A 17,818-nucleotide genomic window follows, 5' to 3' on the forward strand; every position below is an offset into this window, starting at 1 on the left:
GAGACAACTGAGTAACAACGCACATCATGCTGAAATCCATTCAGAAACTTGTGGTTTCTTCCACCCCTGTTATAAAATGTGAACAGTGTAGAATTTGTTCAAAGTGCTGAGGTTTGTTGCTCTGTGGCTCAAACCCTGTGTATAGTTAACAGTACAAGAATATATAATACTCCAGTAATGGCCGGTACCCTGCAGATCTCCACTCGATTCGCTGCTTCCTCCATTTCTTCCCTGAGTGCATCAGCTTTAGCACCAGACGACTGCAGATTGCTTGACAGCCCTGATGACTTTGAAGACTGTTGCCACCTGATTGGAGAAGAAAAGGAGCTGTGAGCAAAATGTTTCAAATGGGCAAAACGAATGATACACAGGTCTTTAAAACTTGTTATTTCAGTTATATCGAAGCATATAGCTCACTGATGAAAAGCTATGAGAACCGATGTTGGTTATTTTGGTTCATCAATTTCTTACTGACCTCAAATACAGAATGCTCCCCAGATACTTTTAACTCTACACACATGACATGTATCCAAATACAATGTAATGTATTCCTGACACCAGTTTACTCAATGTTGTTAATACATGCCAACATCCACAATAAGGATCGCAACTTATCACTGTCGGTTTATTGAATGATAATCCAGTTTAATCAGTCTATATATATATATATATATATACTTAAAATAGCATAGCACTCTCAGCATTTACAATTTTTCTTGAATTGTTCCCAAACAGGCATGCCACTTACATGTGGCCCTTACAGAATGCCATTTTATTGCACACTTTTGTCATAATTGCTTTCTAACAAACTTACTTCAATCCAAGTTACCTTCCATGGTAATTTTTTTTCCCTCTAAATAAAACCAATCCCTTCAATTCAGTTCCTTTAGGAAGCTGCCCATCAGCTTCTTTTATAAAGTTGATCAACCACAGGTAATTTGAAGCAGATTAAAAATAAATTCCTCATCTGGTTCAAACTTCATGCTTTAACTGAATCAGCAAAGGCTGCTAAAGCTCTGCGTCTCAGTTTGAAAAAAATAAAAAACATTCTGCACTCCACACATAATCACTGATTTCTCGCAACACTTTTCACTCTGAGAATAGATAGACAAAAACTTACAACAATAATAAATGTTGATTATTTAAAGAAAAGCAAAATAAATGACTGCAAGAAGCTTTATCCCTTTACACGCACGTGTGCAGGAGAACAGCTGGGGCAGGAAAGGGTGTGCACAAAAATCTGAATAAACCATAGTAGTCTACCCTGTGTTTGTCCCTCAGATGTACTTTCTTGTTCGATGCTCCCATACCACTCAGCTGCTCAGCTGAGTCACAGTGCAGTCAATCTGTCCCCAGGCTGCCAACATCAGTGCTGCTCTTGGCTGGATGCTGAGTGGCAAGTGAGAGTAACCCAGTGACAATTTCTTGACTGATATTCCCAGCCCCAGTTGGTATGCACTGTGCAGAGGTCAGGAGCCTCCTCATTACACTGCTCCTGAGCTTGAGAATCAAATCCCAGCGTGGGAGCTGCGTGGATTGGAAGTTGTCCCCCACTTTCAGCCTTGGCGCTGTATTACAAATCTCCAAGGTCTGTGTCACCATAGCAGCAGATGTACATGCAATTTGTGACACAAACAGCTTTGCTTAGTTGAATTCAGAGATAAGAGGACGGTGTCCTAACCGACTGCACCATACAATCTCCAGCTTCTGTTTTTCTGGGGTGGGAAACAAGCTGGCTAATGAACGTTATAATTCCAGCAAATACCCTGAGCTAGTACTTGTTTTTCAGTCACATTTTCTGTATTTAAAGTTGATTCATTTGATGCAATGGTAGCATCAAGAGGAGCACTGCGGATTTGATGTGGCTATAAATATGCAACACTGGTCGACATATGTTTGACCTGAAGGACAGCAGAATAATATAGTTTTTAACAGAATAGTAGGGAATAACACACACAGTATAAATTATATGGGCAAATAATGCACTGACTGTATATTACATGGAGAACAAGAGATAGGATGGAATTGAACTAGCGGTGTTACCCACAAGAGAGCTTTGGATAACATAAGCTGCAAAAATGAAGCTTTAATTGCTTATAAATTTCATCCAAATGTTAAGAAACACCCCCCATACCATTTAAAAAATGATTACTTGAAGATTTCCCTTGGCATGATTACCAGTAATCTGTTAATTTTTAACTTCTAAACTAACCTTCCCCTTTAAAGCCATTGCTCAAGTACTATGTGGGAATCCAAGTATAGTACCTGTAGTTGCTTGTAAACTGTTGAACTCAATGAATAATTAATAAATTGCTTGTTCATTTTGGGATTCAACTCAAGAGAATCTAGGATGAAATGTCTGACATTTCTTTGTCCTTTTTTAAGATAATTTAGTATCTGTATCAGCGCGTGATATCTGCAGCGTGAAGGACAGAGGTGTAGTTTGCAATTCCTTTTGGATAACCGAGTAAAGACGGCAGGTTTCCTTTCCTCAAGGGCATTAGTGAAATAGATGGGATTTTACGATAATCCTACAGCTTCATGGTCACTTTTACTTATATACTCTCTGCCTGTTGAGTTCTGATTTGTTGCAGATTATGAAAATTCGAGCCAACTGCAAGCAAGCGTGGTGCTGATATTTGCATTTAGACTGGCTTGGCAAAGACACAATGCACACTAGCTGCACTGTTTATTTTATATAAACATAAGAAAATATATACACACACACACACACACACCACTCTCCTGTGGCACTGCACAGACCCAGTTTGGCTTTCAGGTGAGGGGTAACTGCATGCAGACATCGTTCAAACTCCATTTTAAAGGCAAAACATTCTGTCCTCATTTTGATATTTCCATTATAAATTCCGTGTCCACATTTATAATGGAAACTGCCTACATAAATTTGTCACTCTTCAATTACACCCTCATGCTAGTGATGGTAAGAGTCTAATTAGAGTGTGACAAGTTTATCTGGGCAGAAACTGCCCGGATAAACTTGTCACACTCTAATTAGACTCTTACCATCACTAGCATGAGGGTGTAATTGAAGAGTGACAAATTTAAGTAGGCAGTTTCCATTATAATTGTAGACACAGTCTACCTAACAGCACTGTGGGAGAACCTTCACCACACGAACTGCAGTGGTTCAAGAAGGCGGCTCACCGCCACCTTCTCAAGGCCAATTAGGAATGGGCAATAAATGCTGGCCTTGCCAGTGACGCCCACATCCCATGAACGAATAAAAAAAAAACAGGAATTTCGAATGGAAAAGGTTGACAGGTGGAGCACACAGGGGAGTAATTTTCAAACTTCGCCGCCTCATTTCAATGGAATAAAAATCAGGTGGGTTCTACCAGGCACGGATGATTCACTCCGCCAGGTCACCACCCAGGTGGTGGTTGAAAATAACCCCTAGATTTTTAATACATGTAGAAGAACTAGCATTGCTTTGCCAAGGATATGCTGTCTTATAAGGAGAAATACTATGCTATCAAATATAATGGGCCAAATCTTCCTGGAAAAATAACAGTGTGTTATCGATGCACACCGTTATTAATGCGCAAATCAGCCAGCAAGTTCAGGGGATGAAGAGATGCACCACGGGCTGCGAATCTCCAGAACTTGCTGGTCGATTTACGCCACTCTGCTTTCGCTTCGCACAAACGGCATCTCCACCTTAGCCTCCCCGTTATCTTCAAGAACTTGCTGGATTTGCAAGATGTGGCCTATTTTGTATTATTCTACAGCTAAGGGCAAGCTGTGTTCCTTTAAGACCACACAAACTAATTAATTGTAAGTAATCACAGGGTGAAGTCAGCGTTTAACTGTTCTTTGGTGAGGTTTGCAGATTGGAAGGTTGTTGCAAATTTCAAGCTGCTAATGACAACGCAGATAAAATGCCTGACTTTCTTTGAGTTGACTATTTAAGTCAGTCACAGGCAGCGTACATTCTGATCGGAGTATCAATTAGGGACGTTCTGTTGTTGGATGAGTTTCTGTGTTCATTGCAAATGATTCTCTTTGTCTCTTCATAATATATTTAAATCATATTTCTGTCATTGGCGGGAATGGGGCAGTATGATTTTCATTACACTACTGCCCCGCGTCTACCCAAAAATGGCAGCAAAAATCGACCCAACTAACCTCAAATCAAAGATCTAAACCTGAATTTAATACCAAAATTCAGGTTTAGTCATCAATACTCAGCTCTACCTTGTTTGTATGCACCAATCCCAAATGAAGTGGCAGCAAATAGTCAAACAGCTTCCACAGTTAACAGAATGGTTCTGGTTCCTTATCGTTATCTAACAACACCAGGGTTAGAATTACAAGTGTGGACATTGGCTGAAAAAGGGATCAGACTCAGTTGAGATGCCTCACATAATTAAATAGCCTGGCAACACTCACTGTCCAGGGTGAAACAAGAATGATAGCCGCATGTGGGGGTGGGTGGGTAAGGTACCAATAGGGCTGATAATCTCTGTAGACTGTGAGCCAAGCCATTGTTGTGAGTATAATAAATATAGTTATATAAGTAAGTAATTTATAGAAGCTTCCTTTCATATCTCATGATAAATATTTATTTCTGCTCTTGAAATACTATAACAATGGGCCAGGTGCAAAACCTCTTTAGCTAAGGAATTTCCTATTCTTTGCAGCCAGAGAATAAGCCAGCTTAAGTACTTCCACTCCATATGGGGCACTGTGAATCAGAAAACTTTACACTCTACACCTAAATGTAAACCATTTGATGACATTTTGCAACTGATTTGATCACAGCTTCCACTTGGCAGAGAAAGCAGCAAGATATTCAATCAGTATTACAATAGGCACCTTCTTGCGCATAATTTTCAACTGGCTGTCTCTTTTACTTAGTTAAGTACATTTAGTTGACTCACTAGTTCCCTTAACCTTCTTTAAACAGGTCTCTTGGTATGGGGTAAGGGTCTACCTCATATTAAGATCCTGCTGCAGGTAGTGTTGCAGCAATGTCACAGAAGATGCGATATTCCTTTAAAGCAGCAAAAATAAAAAGCTCTGTGGTTGTTTTAGCTGGAAGTGGAAGACCATTTTGATTGATCAGTTCATCAATAGCAGTGGGGTTACCAGCGGAACATTTGCTATTTGGTACAAGATTTTCTGTCATGTGTAGCGAAGAGGAACACAATTTTGGGTTTCAACAGTGGAAGAGGAAATAGCCCTATAAAAATCATTCTTCATGAGTGTTACCTAAGGGGATGAACAATGCAGTTTATAATATAAAACCGTCACTGCCATTATTGAGGCTGTGAGATTGTGGTTGCGCTGACAGCAGGGGTCAAAAAAGCTGGAGACCACAGAATTGGACAATCTGCTTAAAAAGCAACACTCTGTAGCAGTCTGGCTAAATGGTCTAAACCACATGATGAGTGGAATGCTGGCACTGTGTTTTGTTAAAATGATTGTCTATCTTTGTAAGTATGTCTCCATGTGGGCTGGTATATAGGTCACAAGACACCTGTCAATTCACCTGCTGTTACTGTTGCAAAATTCAGTAACTTTTTACAGCTAAAAGCAAGCTCCCTGTCCTGTCCAGAAGCAGCTCATTGGCAAATATTGGGTGGCCTCCAGGCTGCCTGACTGCCACTCAGGTAAGTCGTTGGGAGGGGGTGGGGGGGGGGGGGGGGAAGAGTTTTACAAACGTCGAATGGGAGGGAGCCCTATCAGCAGAAGATATTACAGTCTAAGGGTATGGTAGCACACTGATTATGTTACTGGACTAGTCATTCAGAGGCCAACACCATGGCAGTTGGAGAATTTGAATTCAGTTTAAAGAATCTGGAAATAAAAAGCTGGTACCAGTAAAAGTGACCATGAAACTGTCAGATTGTCGCAAAAAATAAACCGGTTCACTAATGTCTCTTAGGGAAGGAAACCTACTGTCCTTACCCAGCCATGCCTATATGTGTCTCCAGTCTCACACCAACATGGTTAACTCTTAACTGCCCTCTTAAGTGGCCTAGCAAGCCACTCAATTGTATAGAAGGCCCACCGTCGCCTTCTCAAGGGCAAGTAGGGATGGGCAATAAATGCCAGCCTTGCCAATGATGCCCACATCCTGAGAATGAATAAAACAAAAGTTTGCACTCTCATTGACTCTACCCAATTTATTTAATCTCCAGAGGGAAAACTTCCAAAGAATGTAAAACTCTATGAAATGTTCCCAAGGTAATACAGCAAAACCCCAGAAGATAATTTCAAACATACAACCAACATTACCAAATCCTGATTCAACAGATATTCCCATTGTCCCAGCAATAAAGGAACCAGAGTTTTCTGCAAGTTTCTGAGCACCTGTTTGCATTTCTCTATATAACCTTGAACTTTGTGCTTAACCAGATATTGATCCAACTATTTTCTGAAGGGCATTAATCAGCACATTAACAGCTGTTGATGGGAGTCTATTTCACATATCTACTAATCTGGGGAAAAAAATTCTACTCCCTACCATCACTTGAGGCTCATTCATTTAGCACTTATGTCTTCAGGTTCTGCAGCACCATTTAAATTAATTAACCTGCCTAAATGATTTGTGCCTCTTGCCATTTTAATGCTGGCTTGGCTCAGTTGGTGGCACTCTTGCCTCTGAGTCAGAGTATTGTGAATTCAAATCCCATTGATAACGAAGGTTGACATTTCAGTGCAGTATTGAGGGAGTGCTGAGTGCTATATTGTCAGAGGTGCCATCCTTCAAATGAAATGTTAAACTGTGGCCCTGTCACCTGTTCAGATGGATGTTAAAGATCCTGTGGCATTTTTTTTTGAAGAACAGGGGCTTCTCCCAAAGTCTTAGCCAACATTCTCCGCTCAACTCCCACCATTTATCTCTTACTTTCTGCAGGACCTTGCTGTGTACAAAATGGCTGCTGTGTCTGTGACATAGCAACAGTGGAAGTACTTTCAACTAATTCATTGAATGTGAAATGCTTTGGGACATCCTGAAAGACATAATCAAGTATTATATAAATGCGAGTTCTCTCTTAATGACCTAGATCACATCCCATATAAATCTTTTCTCCAATGAAACCGGTTCAGCACTGTAAATCTGAGAGCCCTAATACATTCTTTAATTCGTGGCCTTATTAATGTGTTCTACAAGATTAAAATAACCAAATATCCTTTAGAATAACAGCTTCACACTTAGTGCTTTCAGTGAGTAACTGATAATCATACTGAATCTTCCTTTAACATCTTTTTAAGGGGTACCCATCCATTATTATGTTCCATACTTCATCGTCCAATGTGCTATTACTTTAAATTCCAACTGACATCCTAAATTTATCTTATTTCATTTTTCCAGATCCATCTGAATCCTATTATATTCCTCTATATTAGTCTCCTGGCCATATACCTTGGTGTCATCAGCAAATTTTATAATATTGTATATATATATATTGTAAGTATTATTGTATAAATTTTATAATATTGTACCTGACCTCAAACAGTGCACTGCCTTAGGACATTTTGCTGCATTAAAGACATTATATAAATGCAAAATGTTTTGCTATAGACAAAGCCATGTCCATTTATCGTTACTACAGTGCTTTGTATTTGCAAGTCAATTTTCAGCTCAGTTAACATTTCATCTGAAGCCCTCTTCCAGTTTTTCTTCTCTTTATTTATGTTATTATTTAACATGTATATTTGAATTATTCTACAAGTATCTTTGCATATTACATTATTTAATTTACAATAAATTCTTTGTTCTGTTTTACTACAATTTGACCATGAAAGCTGCTGGACTGTTGCAAAACGCCAACTGGTTCATCAATCCTCTCTGTAAGGTTGAGTCTTAATGTTGAGAGCCAAGTTGGAGCAAGCCAGTTGTACAAGTGCAAATAGGGATACTGTCTTGCCAGCATTGCCTGCAACCAGGGATCAAAATGACACTTAAAATAAGTTTCAAAGATCAAAAGTTTCTTTCTTTGCCATTTGGACTTGTGGATTATTATTATTATAATCAAAAATCAATGCAGATTATGTGAATAAAATCCAGCAGCTTTCATGGTCATTTTTATCCTGGTACTAACATACAAATTACCTGATTTATTGAAATCAATTTCATAAATTGCCTTTACGGGATTTGAATTCACAATCTCTGGGTTGCAAGTCCAGTACCGTAACCACAAGTATTAAGCTTTCAAAGATCACTGTAAGCTAAACAAAATGTAGTACAACAAAGCAACAAAGAACTGATTATGCATTAAATAGTACAAATGCAGAGCAAATCGTCAATTGTTAATCATGAACCTATCCACAACAAAATAAGATCAGCTCCACATAGGTATGCTTGAATACGAGTCTCAAAGGAGATCACTCAGGCCACAATATATAATCACCCTTGTGTTTTGGTAGCACTAAAAGCAGCTGCTCTTAAGAAACCAAATGTAATAGCAGGCCAAAAGATTGTCAGGATTGTGATAAAATGCAGTCTATAGTTTCTTTGTGCGGCAATAACTGTGACTTCATGGCCAGAATGCTAGCTTTGGCAAATCTGCACAGGTGGCTCCAGTACAATTTGCAAAATATGGCACAGTGGGTAGAGTTTAAATCAGCACAGATGACATGAGAGGCACAGCTGGAACACTTGGCATAGGTGACCACTTAGACACTTGCCAACTTCTTTCCAAAATGCTCACATATTGGTGATAGTTAAATTATTCTCAGACTATTTTTTAACAAAACATTTGAGTGTGATTTTGCATTATACCACCTAGTGAGTACTTTCAATGGATTGTTTTATTTTAAAATGCCTTGCATTTTGATTCAGGGTTTTGTTACTTTGAACACCATCTGCTGCCATCTTTGTGACCTACATCATTTTATTTTTTCTAAAGAATGCTAGTTTTCAGCTTTCACTAGTGTTACACAGAACTTATAACAGCCAAAGAAGATACAGCCTGAACTGAAGAGTCATACATTCATTTTACCTCTTCCTCATCAAGATTGTAAATAATTTAAAAAAAAATTGTTGGCTATGTAATTTCCCAGTAATCAACCTCGAATTATATCCGTATAAGCTTCCAAGTAATTATGTCAATTGATTCCACAGTGTGAAAGTCATCGTATCTTAACGGCAGGGAACAAACATCATTCAGCGTCAGGATCAACAGCCTCTGCCTCCAGAAAATGTAAGCCCAAAAATGAATATTCCCCTCTCCCTCACAAAAAGAAGTCACTGAATTAATGACTCAGTTGATCACTAAAAAGAACTTCAGCTTTGCTCTTGTGGTTTATGATATCATCTGATCCTGTCAATTAGGTTACAAACTTACTAACTTCCAGGTATCCATTATTAAAGGCATAACTATGGAGATCATGATATGTGTGGCATTTCTCATCCAGAAGTCATCTGCTGAGCCCTAGCAGCCTTAAGCTTTGCCTGTCATTTAGAATCAAGGACATCCCAGGATCCAGAAATATCCTGGCCAAGGTCAAAATGTTGTCAACAAGAGCCATTGAGAGAAAAAAAAAGAGATTTCATAACTAATTAAATGGAGCAGTGCACATTTTTTTTTCACTTCACACACACAGATGGCACTTTCCCCCTCAATACTTAGTGAGCTTCACTGCAATAATGTGAGACTTTGTACTTGCTACTTCTCTTCTGTGCAGCTGGTGCTTTATCACAGCTTTGGGATCTGCTTCTCAGTGCAGTTTCAAAAGTGGTCGGTCGGATTGAGGCCAATTGCTGCCCTGTCCCAAAATCATTGGTTTAGTTGGGCTGTAATGATTGAATTGGTAACCATTATCACTGGTCATTTATGATGGGAAGACAATGCAAATTGGTAGTTGTTCTGACCTTAAAAATATTCTTGGTCAAGTGTGACTGCCAATTGGAAATTCTATTCTGACACTTTCTTTTTACAATCAAGGATTGTTTTATGTAGCCTTGTGATATAACTTGCTTATCCAAGGATATGCTGCGCCCTGGATGGTGTGATGCAGATTATTCTCCACAATTCCCAACACAGGGAAGGAAGAATAACAATATCATTAACATGTTTGTGAAGATTTCCTGTGTTTGGTATTTCTAGCAAAATTGTAAACATTTCTTTTAGAAAGAGTGAATAGAGAAAATCTTCTAAACATATTTACATACTGCAACTAGAGGAATTCTGACCGCAATGTGCTCCTGCTCTCAGCTGCCTGAGGGGGTGGATGGAAGATTAGAGGATAAGTCAAACTATGCTGCTCTCACTGATTTCAGAAGCACCACTGGATGGCTGCCTGATATTCCTCTTTATTGGGGATTGATGCATCTTGTTTGTGTTTTGAGAGGGAATGGGCAGCCTAATGACCTGATGTCTGGAGGAAATAATGGGCGTAATGTGAAGAAATAAATAACTATTTTCCTAGTACTGCATCCCTCCAATCTGATCATATAATGAGATTTACTCAGTTTCAAACATTACTTCTCCCGTAATGTCTAAAATGTCCATCTGAACAATATTAGAAAGTTGACACTTCCATGCTGACACATAATCACAGGTAATGTAGATCATTAAAGTAGAGACATGGCACAGGCCAGTTAAACACTGATAAGAAACGGCCTATAATGGCTAGACTAAATGGCCTAAAACACATGCGTTGATAATTTGAAAAACACGGACCCCAATATTTACGGGGAGATGGAGAGGCTGGGGGCAGGCCGAAGCACTTGGCAAGGTCGGGGACACGGAGGCAGGAACTCATTATCAATTTTTTGTTCTGTTTCCCACCCAGCAGCTGACCAAATTGACAGCCGGGAGGGAACACCAGCGGCAGAAGGCAGCAGTCCCTGGCAATTGGGAGGGGGGCAGGTTGGCGATCGGAGCTGGGGGGGTTGGGGAGGTTGATGATTGGAAATGGGGGAGAGAGAGAGGCCAAGATCGGCGGGGGGACAGAGAAGCCGTGATAGGCAGAGGGGAGGCTGACGGTTTCCTTGAGAGGCCTGGGGGTGCATTCCTGCTCCTCCTAGCCCACAAGGAGTATTGAGAATGGCACTTACCTTGTGGAGTAGACAGCTCCCGCTTGCCTTTCGCTGCCAGGTTTCCTGACTCCTGGGAAACCTGCGCAGCGGCAGTGAATTCTAAATCGGGCTCCCAATTGCACAATGGGAGCCCGATTTTAAATATGTTAATTAAGTGTCCCACCGGACACCCCGATATCCGCCACTGTAAGAAAGGCGGCATGCGCGGAGAGTTGGGGGCGCGTTCCCTGTATTTAAGTCTTTAACCTGGATCTCTCCCGCCCGTCATGGGAGGGTTAATATCGAGGCCATGGATTTTAAGGAACGACAAGTTAGGTTACAGGTGATTGATGCACAACATTTCTATATCTGACAACATTTTGTGACAGACTGAACACAACAGTTTATGTGAGAGGAGATATCAGTAGACGGTAAGAAGAAGGTGCATATGGGTTTAAATATATAACTGAATATAAAGAATGGATTGAAAAGCTGTTTGGTTCATCAAGCACACTCCTTCAAACAGACTAGAAGGGAAGATTACTTCTATACACAGGGCTATATATTGAGAAGTCATAACAAGTAAACAGGTCTGTGATTTTGTTATATATGGTACATAAAGGAAATCTTCCCCTTATATCATATGCACAAACGGATTCTTGCCAAAATATTCAATCTCCCAAGGGAAATGAAGGACCACAGATAAAATTTCCAAGATGATAATATTTGGTGAAACTTTGCCCCGATCTCAAAAAGTAATAAGTATCAATCTAACATTACAATCTATATCATTTAACCCTGACTAATTGCAATCCACATATGCCCTTTCCATAGTCCCAACAAGACTAGAGTCATGCAGTATTTGATTATATGTATCTATGTTTTCCCTTATAGTCTTTTGTCAATGTTCTTTGCCACGTATTTATCAAATGCTTTTTTACAAGAAAGTTATTTGACTTGAAATTAACAGTTTTGATGAGAGTACATTCTATATATCCACTATTTTGTGGGCAAAAAAAGTTCTTCTCACCTCCATTCTCACTTCTAACAGGTCCTCTCATTTTTAAGTTAAATAACTGGCTTTTAGAATTTTAGCCCTTGGTCCTGCTATCAGCTCCCCAGGCTGGGTATTTACATGTTCAGCTCACACACTGTGACACTGAACAAACCCCTAAAATTACAATAATAAAAAAACCCTCAAATGTCAGCAATAGATTCATTATTTGATCCTATGTTACAAAATAATTTCAAATACTCTTGCAATTAAAAATTCCAAAATTTAAAACACTCCTTCTGTTCCTTCAGTCTTTCATTTTACCCTATTTTCTCTTTAGTCTTATTTTATGTTTATCTAATTGGCTCCACTCTAGACCTTTCTCATTCAAAAAAAACTTTAAATATTTTTGCTTTCTTTTCTCCTTTTGGTCCCCAGATCTCTGTCCATTTTGGAAGTGGGGCCAAACTGACAAAAATGGGCTCCACTTAGTTGAAAATCAGCTCCAAAGGGTAAACCATAGATATGACCAGGTCAGCTTTTTATACAAATTAAATGCATTAAACTAAGCGCACTACTATGGAACAAGTTATTTTGTTCTTTAGGGAAAGGAATTTAATGTTCCATTCAACAAATGGTGTGGGAGGGAAGTCATAGAATCATACAGCACAGAAGGAGGCCATTCGGCCCATTGTGCCTGTGCCAGCTCTTTGAAAGAGCCATCTAATTTAGTCCCACACCCTAGCTTTCTCTCCATAATCCTGCAAATTTGTCATCTTCAAGTACATGTCCAATTGCCTTTTGAAAGTTCCTATGGAATGTGCTTCCACCACTCTTTCAGGTAACGCATTCCAGATCTTAACAACCCTGTGCGTGAAAACATTTCTCCTCATTTCCCCTCTAGTTCTTTTGCCAATTATTTTAAATCTGTGACCTCTGGTTACCGACCCACTTGCCAGAGAAAACAGTTTCTCCCTACTTGCTATATCAAAACCATCATAATTTTGAATACCTCGAATAGGTCTCCCACTAACCTTCTCTGCTCTAAGGAAAACAATCCCAGCTTCTCCAATCTCTCCACATAACTGAAGACCCTCATCCCTGGTATCATCCCGGTAATCCTCTTCTGGACCTTCTCTAAGGCCTTGACGTTCTTCCCAAAGTGTGGTGCCCAGAATTGTACATAATACTTCAACTGAGGTCTAACCAGTGATTTGTAAAGGTTTAGCATGACTTCTTTGTTTTTGTATTCAATGCCCCTATGTACAAAGCCAAGTATCCCATATGCTTTCTTACCCTCTTCATCAACTTGCCCTGCCACCTTCAAAGATTTGTGAATATGCATCCCCAGGTCCCTCTGCTCTTATACCCTCCTCAAAATAGTACCATTTAGATTATACTGCCTCTCCATGTTGTTCCTCCCAAAGTGCATCATTTCACACTTTTCCGCATTAAATTGCCATGTGCCTGCCTATTTCACCCGTCTGTCTATGTCCTCCTGAAGTCTGCTACTAACCTGCTCACTATTTACTATGTTGCCAAGTTTTTTTATCATCCGCAAACTTGAAAATTGTACTCCCTATACCCAAGTTCAGGTCATTTATATATAAGAAAAGCAATGGCCTTAATACTGGCCCATCGAGGACCCCACTGCATACTTCCTCCAGTCAGAAAAACATCCGTTCACCACTACTCTCTGCCTCCTCTCCTTATGACTATCATACATGGACTCTGGATGATAGAATAATCATACATGGACTCTGGATGGGATGGATATGATGGGGCAAATGATCGTTTCTTACTCTGAGCTCTTATGCAGCTCAATCACTTCTGGATGAGATAATTTTTCTGTGGTGCTCCTTTTGTTTAAAGACCTGGATTGCATCTTCTTTCAGTGATTCTCTTGTTTTTTCAAAACAACTTGCTATCTACTTGGCAATTATTATTTTGTTGCCTTATTATAACAATTACAATTTTCTACCCAAAATGCTTTCACCAACTTTCCTGCTGGGAGGTCATATCTTACCTAAAGCACAAAACTGTCCCTAATTTGGCACTAATTGCCAATCTCACTTAGATAGGCCACACAATGGCTGGGGTAGGAAGTGGAAAGAGTGTCACATTGGTGTAGTTACAGGGTGCTTTCATGAGATCAGGGCTGAGGCACTCCCCTGGGGCAAAGCAGAAGTACTTTATCTGACCTGAGAGCACTTGATACTGACACTCGATGCCTGAAATGGATGAGTTCCATTGCCGACCACAAACATCCCTCACCTTTACGAGCATAATTAAAATAAATTCAAAACACTGCAGTTTTTTCAGCCACATACTGATGAGGATATTACAAATTTATTTTCCTGCAGTGGAATGCCAGGCTATCATATACATTGTAAAGATTTAAATGCATTTTGGATTTTAAAAGATTTTCACTTTGATGGTTTTGAAAGATGTCAAACAGGATCTGTTTTTGGTCTATTCCTGAAGCCCCATAAATTATCAAGCACCAGTCAGGAAGCTACATTTCAATATATCACAGCACAGGGCGAGCGACAGAATGAGTCCAACTCATTTCCCAAAGTGTCCTCGGGAGAGGTGAATAGAGTCATTTATCTGGAATGGGGAACTGGGCCAAGTCTGAGTTCAGCAACAGAAGTAGCAAGAAAAGAAGTACAAATGTAATAATCAAAAGTAAACTTTCTGCACCGTTTCCCATGTTCTTGTTGGGTTTCCAAGGTATTCACTGTATTAACTAATGGCAACTCCCAGCCCTTAAAGTGAATTTTCACTCTTGTCATTTCATTTTTTTTAATCAGACATTGAAGTAGCCTCATGAGTGTGAAATTGGATCTCTTTGCAAGGTTCGAAGATGAACATTTTCATCTAGATGCCCACACTGTTCTTTAAATAGCCTATTTGCTATTAAAAAAGCAAGAAAATGCCAATCATTTGAAGGAATACTTGCTGGAAGAGCTCTTAAAATATCAGTAAACAGGCACCTGGATTAAACAGTTGAAGATAATTGTATTACTATAATGAAGAAAGGTCAAATCTTGATTGCTTCAATTTAGGGAAAAGCCTACAAACATTTACTGTCGTAGTTTAATTGGACATGATTCATAATGTAACTGTTTATAATCTGGGCTGCAAACATAATGAAGTAGTCTTATTTACACGATCTGTCTTACCCATGCTGTACAAATTCTGAATGAAGTTATCTCTTTATTAAAAAGCATATCCATCTTACTGAATACATCGTGTCTGCCGGTGCGGACATGATGAGTCGAACGGCCTCCTTCTGTGCTGTAAATTTTCTATAATTCTACAAGGTGAATTTACAGCTGCCACGTTAGTTCTAAATTCATCCTCTCACCCACAGAATGATCACACACCTATCAGCACTTCAACTGTCACATTCAAGTGAAAGGTTTGGGTCACCGATAGGAGTATGGTCTTCAGATTCATCTGAACATTGAATGCAACAGTAAATGGGTTAAAGAAAAGCAGAGTCATGGGCACAACTCCATGAACCGCATTTATATCACCTGAGGGGAAAAAAAATCCTTTCAAACCCATCACACAAGAGGGATTTACAACTAAACATATTCAATTAGTCAAATTCTTTGGTGGGCAAAGATGAGAAATGGCTGACTTTTTGTTTCTAGTTAAAACAAAAATAAATATGCATTCATTAGAGGGATATCGACTGTACAAATCAAACATTGGCTTGAGTGAATTATGTCCACCAGCGTCTTGCGGCAGGTCTGCTGCTAGAAACACCCATCAGGTGTATACATTGTCTACAGTAACAACGTTTGTGGAGTTCCATTGATGTCCCCCCTCCCCTATCTTGACAATCTGTTGGACCATCAGCACTCTTAAAATAAGAAAAAGGAAATAAAAGCCACAAAAGCTGATGCTGCATATAGCACAAGCTGCCTTTCAATTTACTCTAGCTGACCTTGACAGAGCTATCATTCTTCAACAGTTGAAGCACTATGTGTAAAATTACATGAAGGCTACGCTGAATTCAGTTATGTAAGTGGGTTATTCTTCTGATACCAGGTCACAAAATATTCAGAGCTATAATTCAGATAACACAGCTCGTTTCAGTATACTTGTAAGCACTTGTCTGTCAAGACTTACATTTCAAGGTATGACAGCTGTGTATTTGTCTGTATTTTTTTTATATATCAGTTTGTCAAAATTTTAAAATATTTCATTTGTTCCTTCATTTAGAGGACGCAGGCAGATCACTGGATTCCGGTTCCATTAGTAAGTGTTCATATTTCACTCTTTAAGGTTCTTCATTAAATAGATTTACTTGAAAAGGAAACCATGGGACTGGATTCACATTCATGATCCCATCTGAAATCGGGCAGGATGATGGCGCAGAATGAGGGAAAATTCGCGCAGTAAAACCTACTGCTGCCTCAATGCCCAGAACGGGATTTCCCTTCCCCGTCCCTACTCAGATCCCTCCTGCCTGCTTCTTCCCTCCCTGCTCCTGGATCCCTGGAAATTTCCCTCTCATCTACCTCACTCACTGTTGCTTACCAAGGCTGATGTAGAAAGTTGTAGTAGACCCCAGGAAGCAGAGTTAAAGGCCCCGAGGTCCCTCAATGGGCACTGGGGGAACAGGGCCTTGTAGGGGCCTCCTCACCCTCTAATACGGGCCCAGCACTTAGCTGCTGAAGGTCTTGATCTTAGCCAAGGCCTTCAGCGGGAGCCTTAATGCCGTATTTGGGGCACTTCTGCCCCATTAAGGTCCCTCACTACCTCTTCTGGTGCAGCACTGTTGCGAATCTGCTCTTCACACTGGCTGGCTCCCACTTGGCAGCGAGAATCCCTCTGTGCAAAGTGAATGATCCCCGACTTAGGGAAATGGTTCAGATTTGGATGGGAGTTCCTGCCTGACAGAACTCCATCCCGAGGAGGACAATCTAAGTCTGTTGTCAAACAGATGAACAACCAGTCAAAGCCTGATAGGTTGAGGAAAAGGCACAACAGCTGGGTTTAATTCAGCAATGAACATAACAATAAAACAGGTAGAAATTAATTTAAGAAATTTGATTTTTTTTTACACAGTTTCCGTTACCACCAATTTTGTTTATTAGAAATTACACAAACTATATTGTTTCTACCAATATAAAAAGTCAAAGTTCTCATTAGTATATTGGAGCTGCAAACTCCCATAAAATGATCTATATCTTTTTGTCTGTCTGTCTATCTATCTAAATTAAAAGTCTTGCATATGATACACATTTCCTCGACATGTTACCCTTTACTTCCTGTCTCATGGTTTTTGAGCAAAGGTTTGCATGTCAACATTTACAAGGCGTCAACATTTCTCAATGTTAAGTGTACGCCAACATTTGCCTAACATGCTTCTTTAATAAAAGTCTTGCAGACCTCTGGACACTAGGTGGTGCTGATACACCTTCCCATCAGGTCTCCCACATCTGCTTTTGGTACCGACAGATCTACAGTCTGTTCACACAGCACATCAAGAACTATAAGTAGCCCATCTTTTTATGAACTAAAATGGATTTAAAGTATATGTAGATGACGTCACGCTGCATTCCTGAGTGAAACAACACTGGCTCAACTCCACTTTGCACACCTTTTGTTCACACCCACTTCTTCCCAATGCCCAGAAGGCCCTGATAATCCTTGTGGCTGTGCTGTGCTAATGCTTGCCAGCCTCACTCCCTCCTTCTCCACTCCAGGTTGTCCCTGACTGACTCGCTCTGCATGCTTCTAGCTCTCACTCTACCCCAAAAAAATACCTGCCAGCCCCCCTCCCACTGCTTCTATCTTCTGCCCCTGCCCCA

General features: G+C 40.0%; 1 protein-coding gene across 11 annotated transcripts in view; it reads right to left on the minus strand.

The window, feature by feature from the left end:
• The window catches only part of arhgap44a (Rho GTPase activating protein 44a), a 290,103-nt gene that overhangs the window by 76,351 nt on the left and 195,934 nt on the right, over positions 1–17,818 (minus strand). For 9 of the 11 annotated variants that reach the window (XM_068004269.1, XM_068004262.1, XM_068004267.1 and 6 more), the window contains one exon: positions 171–306. In XM_068004269.1, coding sequence (XP_067860370.1) covers positions 171–306 — 136 coding nt within the window. The remainder of the gene's footprint in view (positions 1–170; positions 307–17,818) is intronic. The other 2 variants (XM_068004263.1, XM_068004271.1) reach the window with 1 other exon arrangement.

The sequence above is a fragment of the Heptranchias perlo genome, chromosome 23, assembly GCF_035084215.1.
Source record: "Heptranchias perlo isolate sHepPer1 chromosome 23, sHepPer1.hap1, whole genome shotgun sequence".
Classification (NCBI taxonomy): domain Eukaryota; kingdom Metazoa; phylum Chordata; class Chondrichthyes; order Hexanchiformes; family Hexanchidae; genus Heptranchias; species Heptranchias perlo.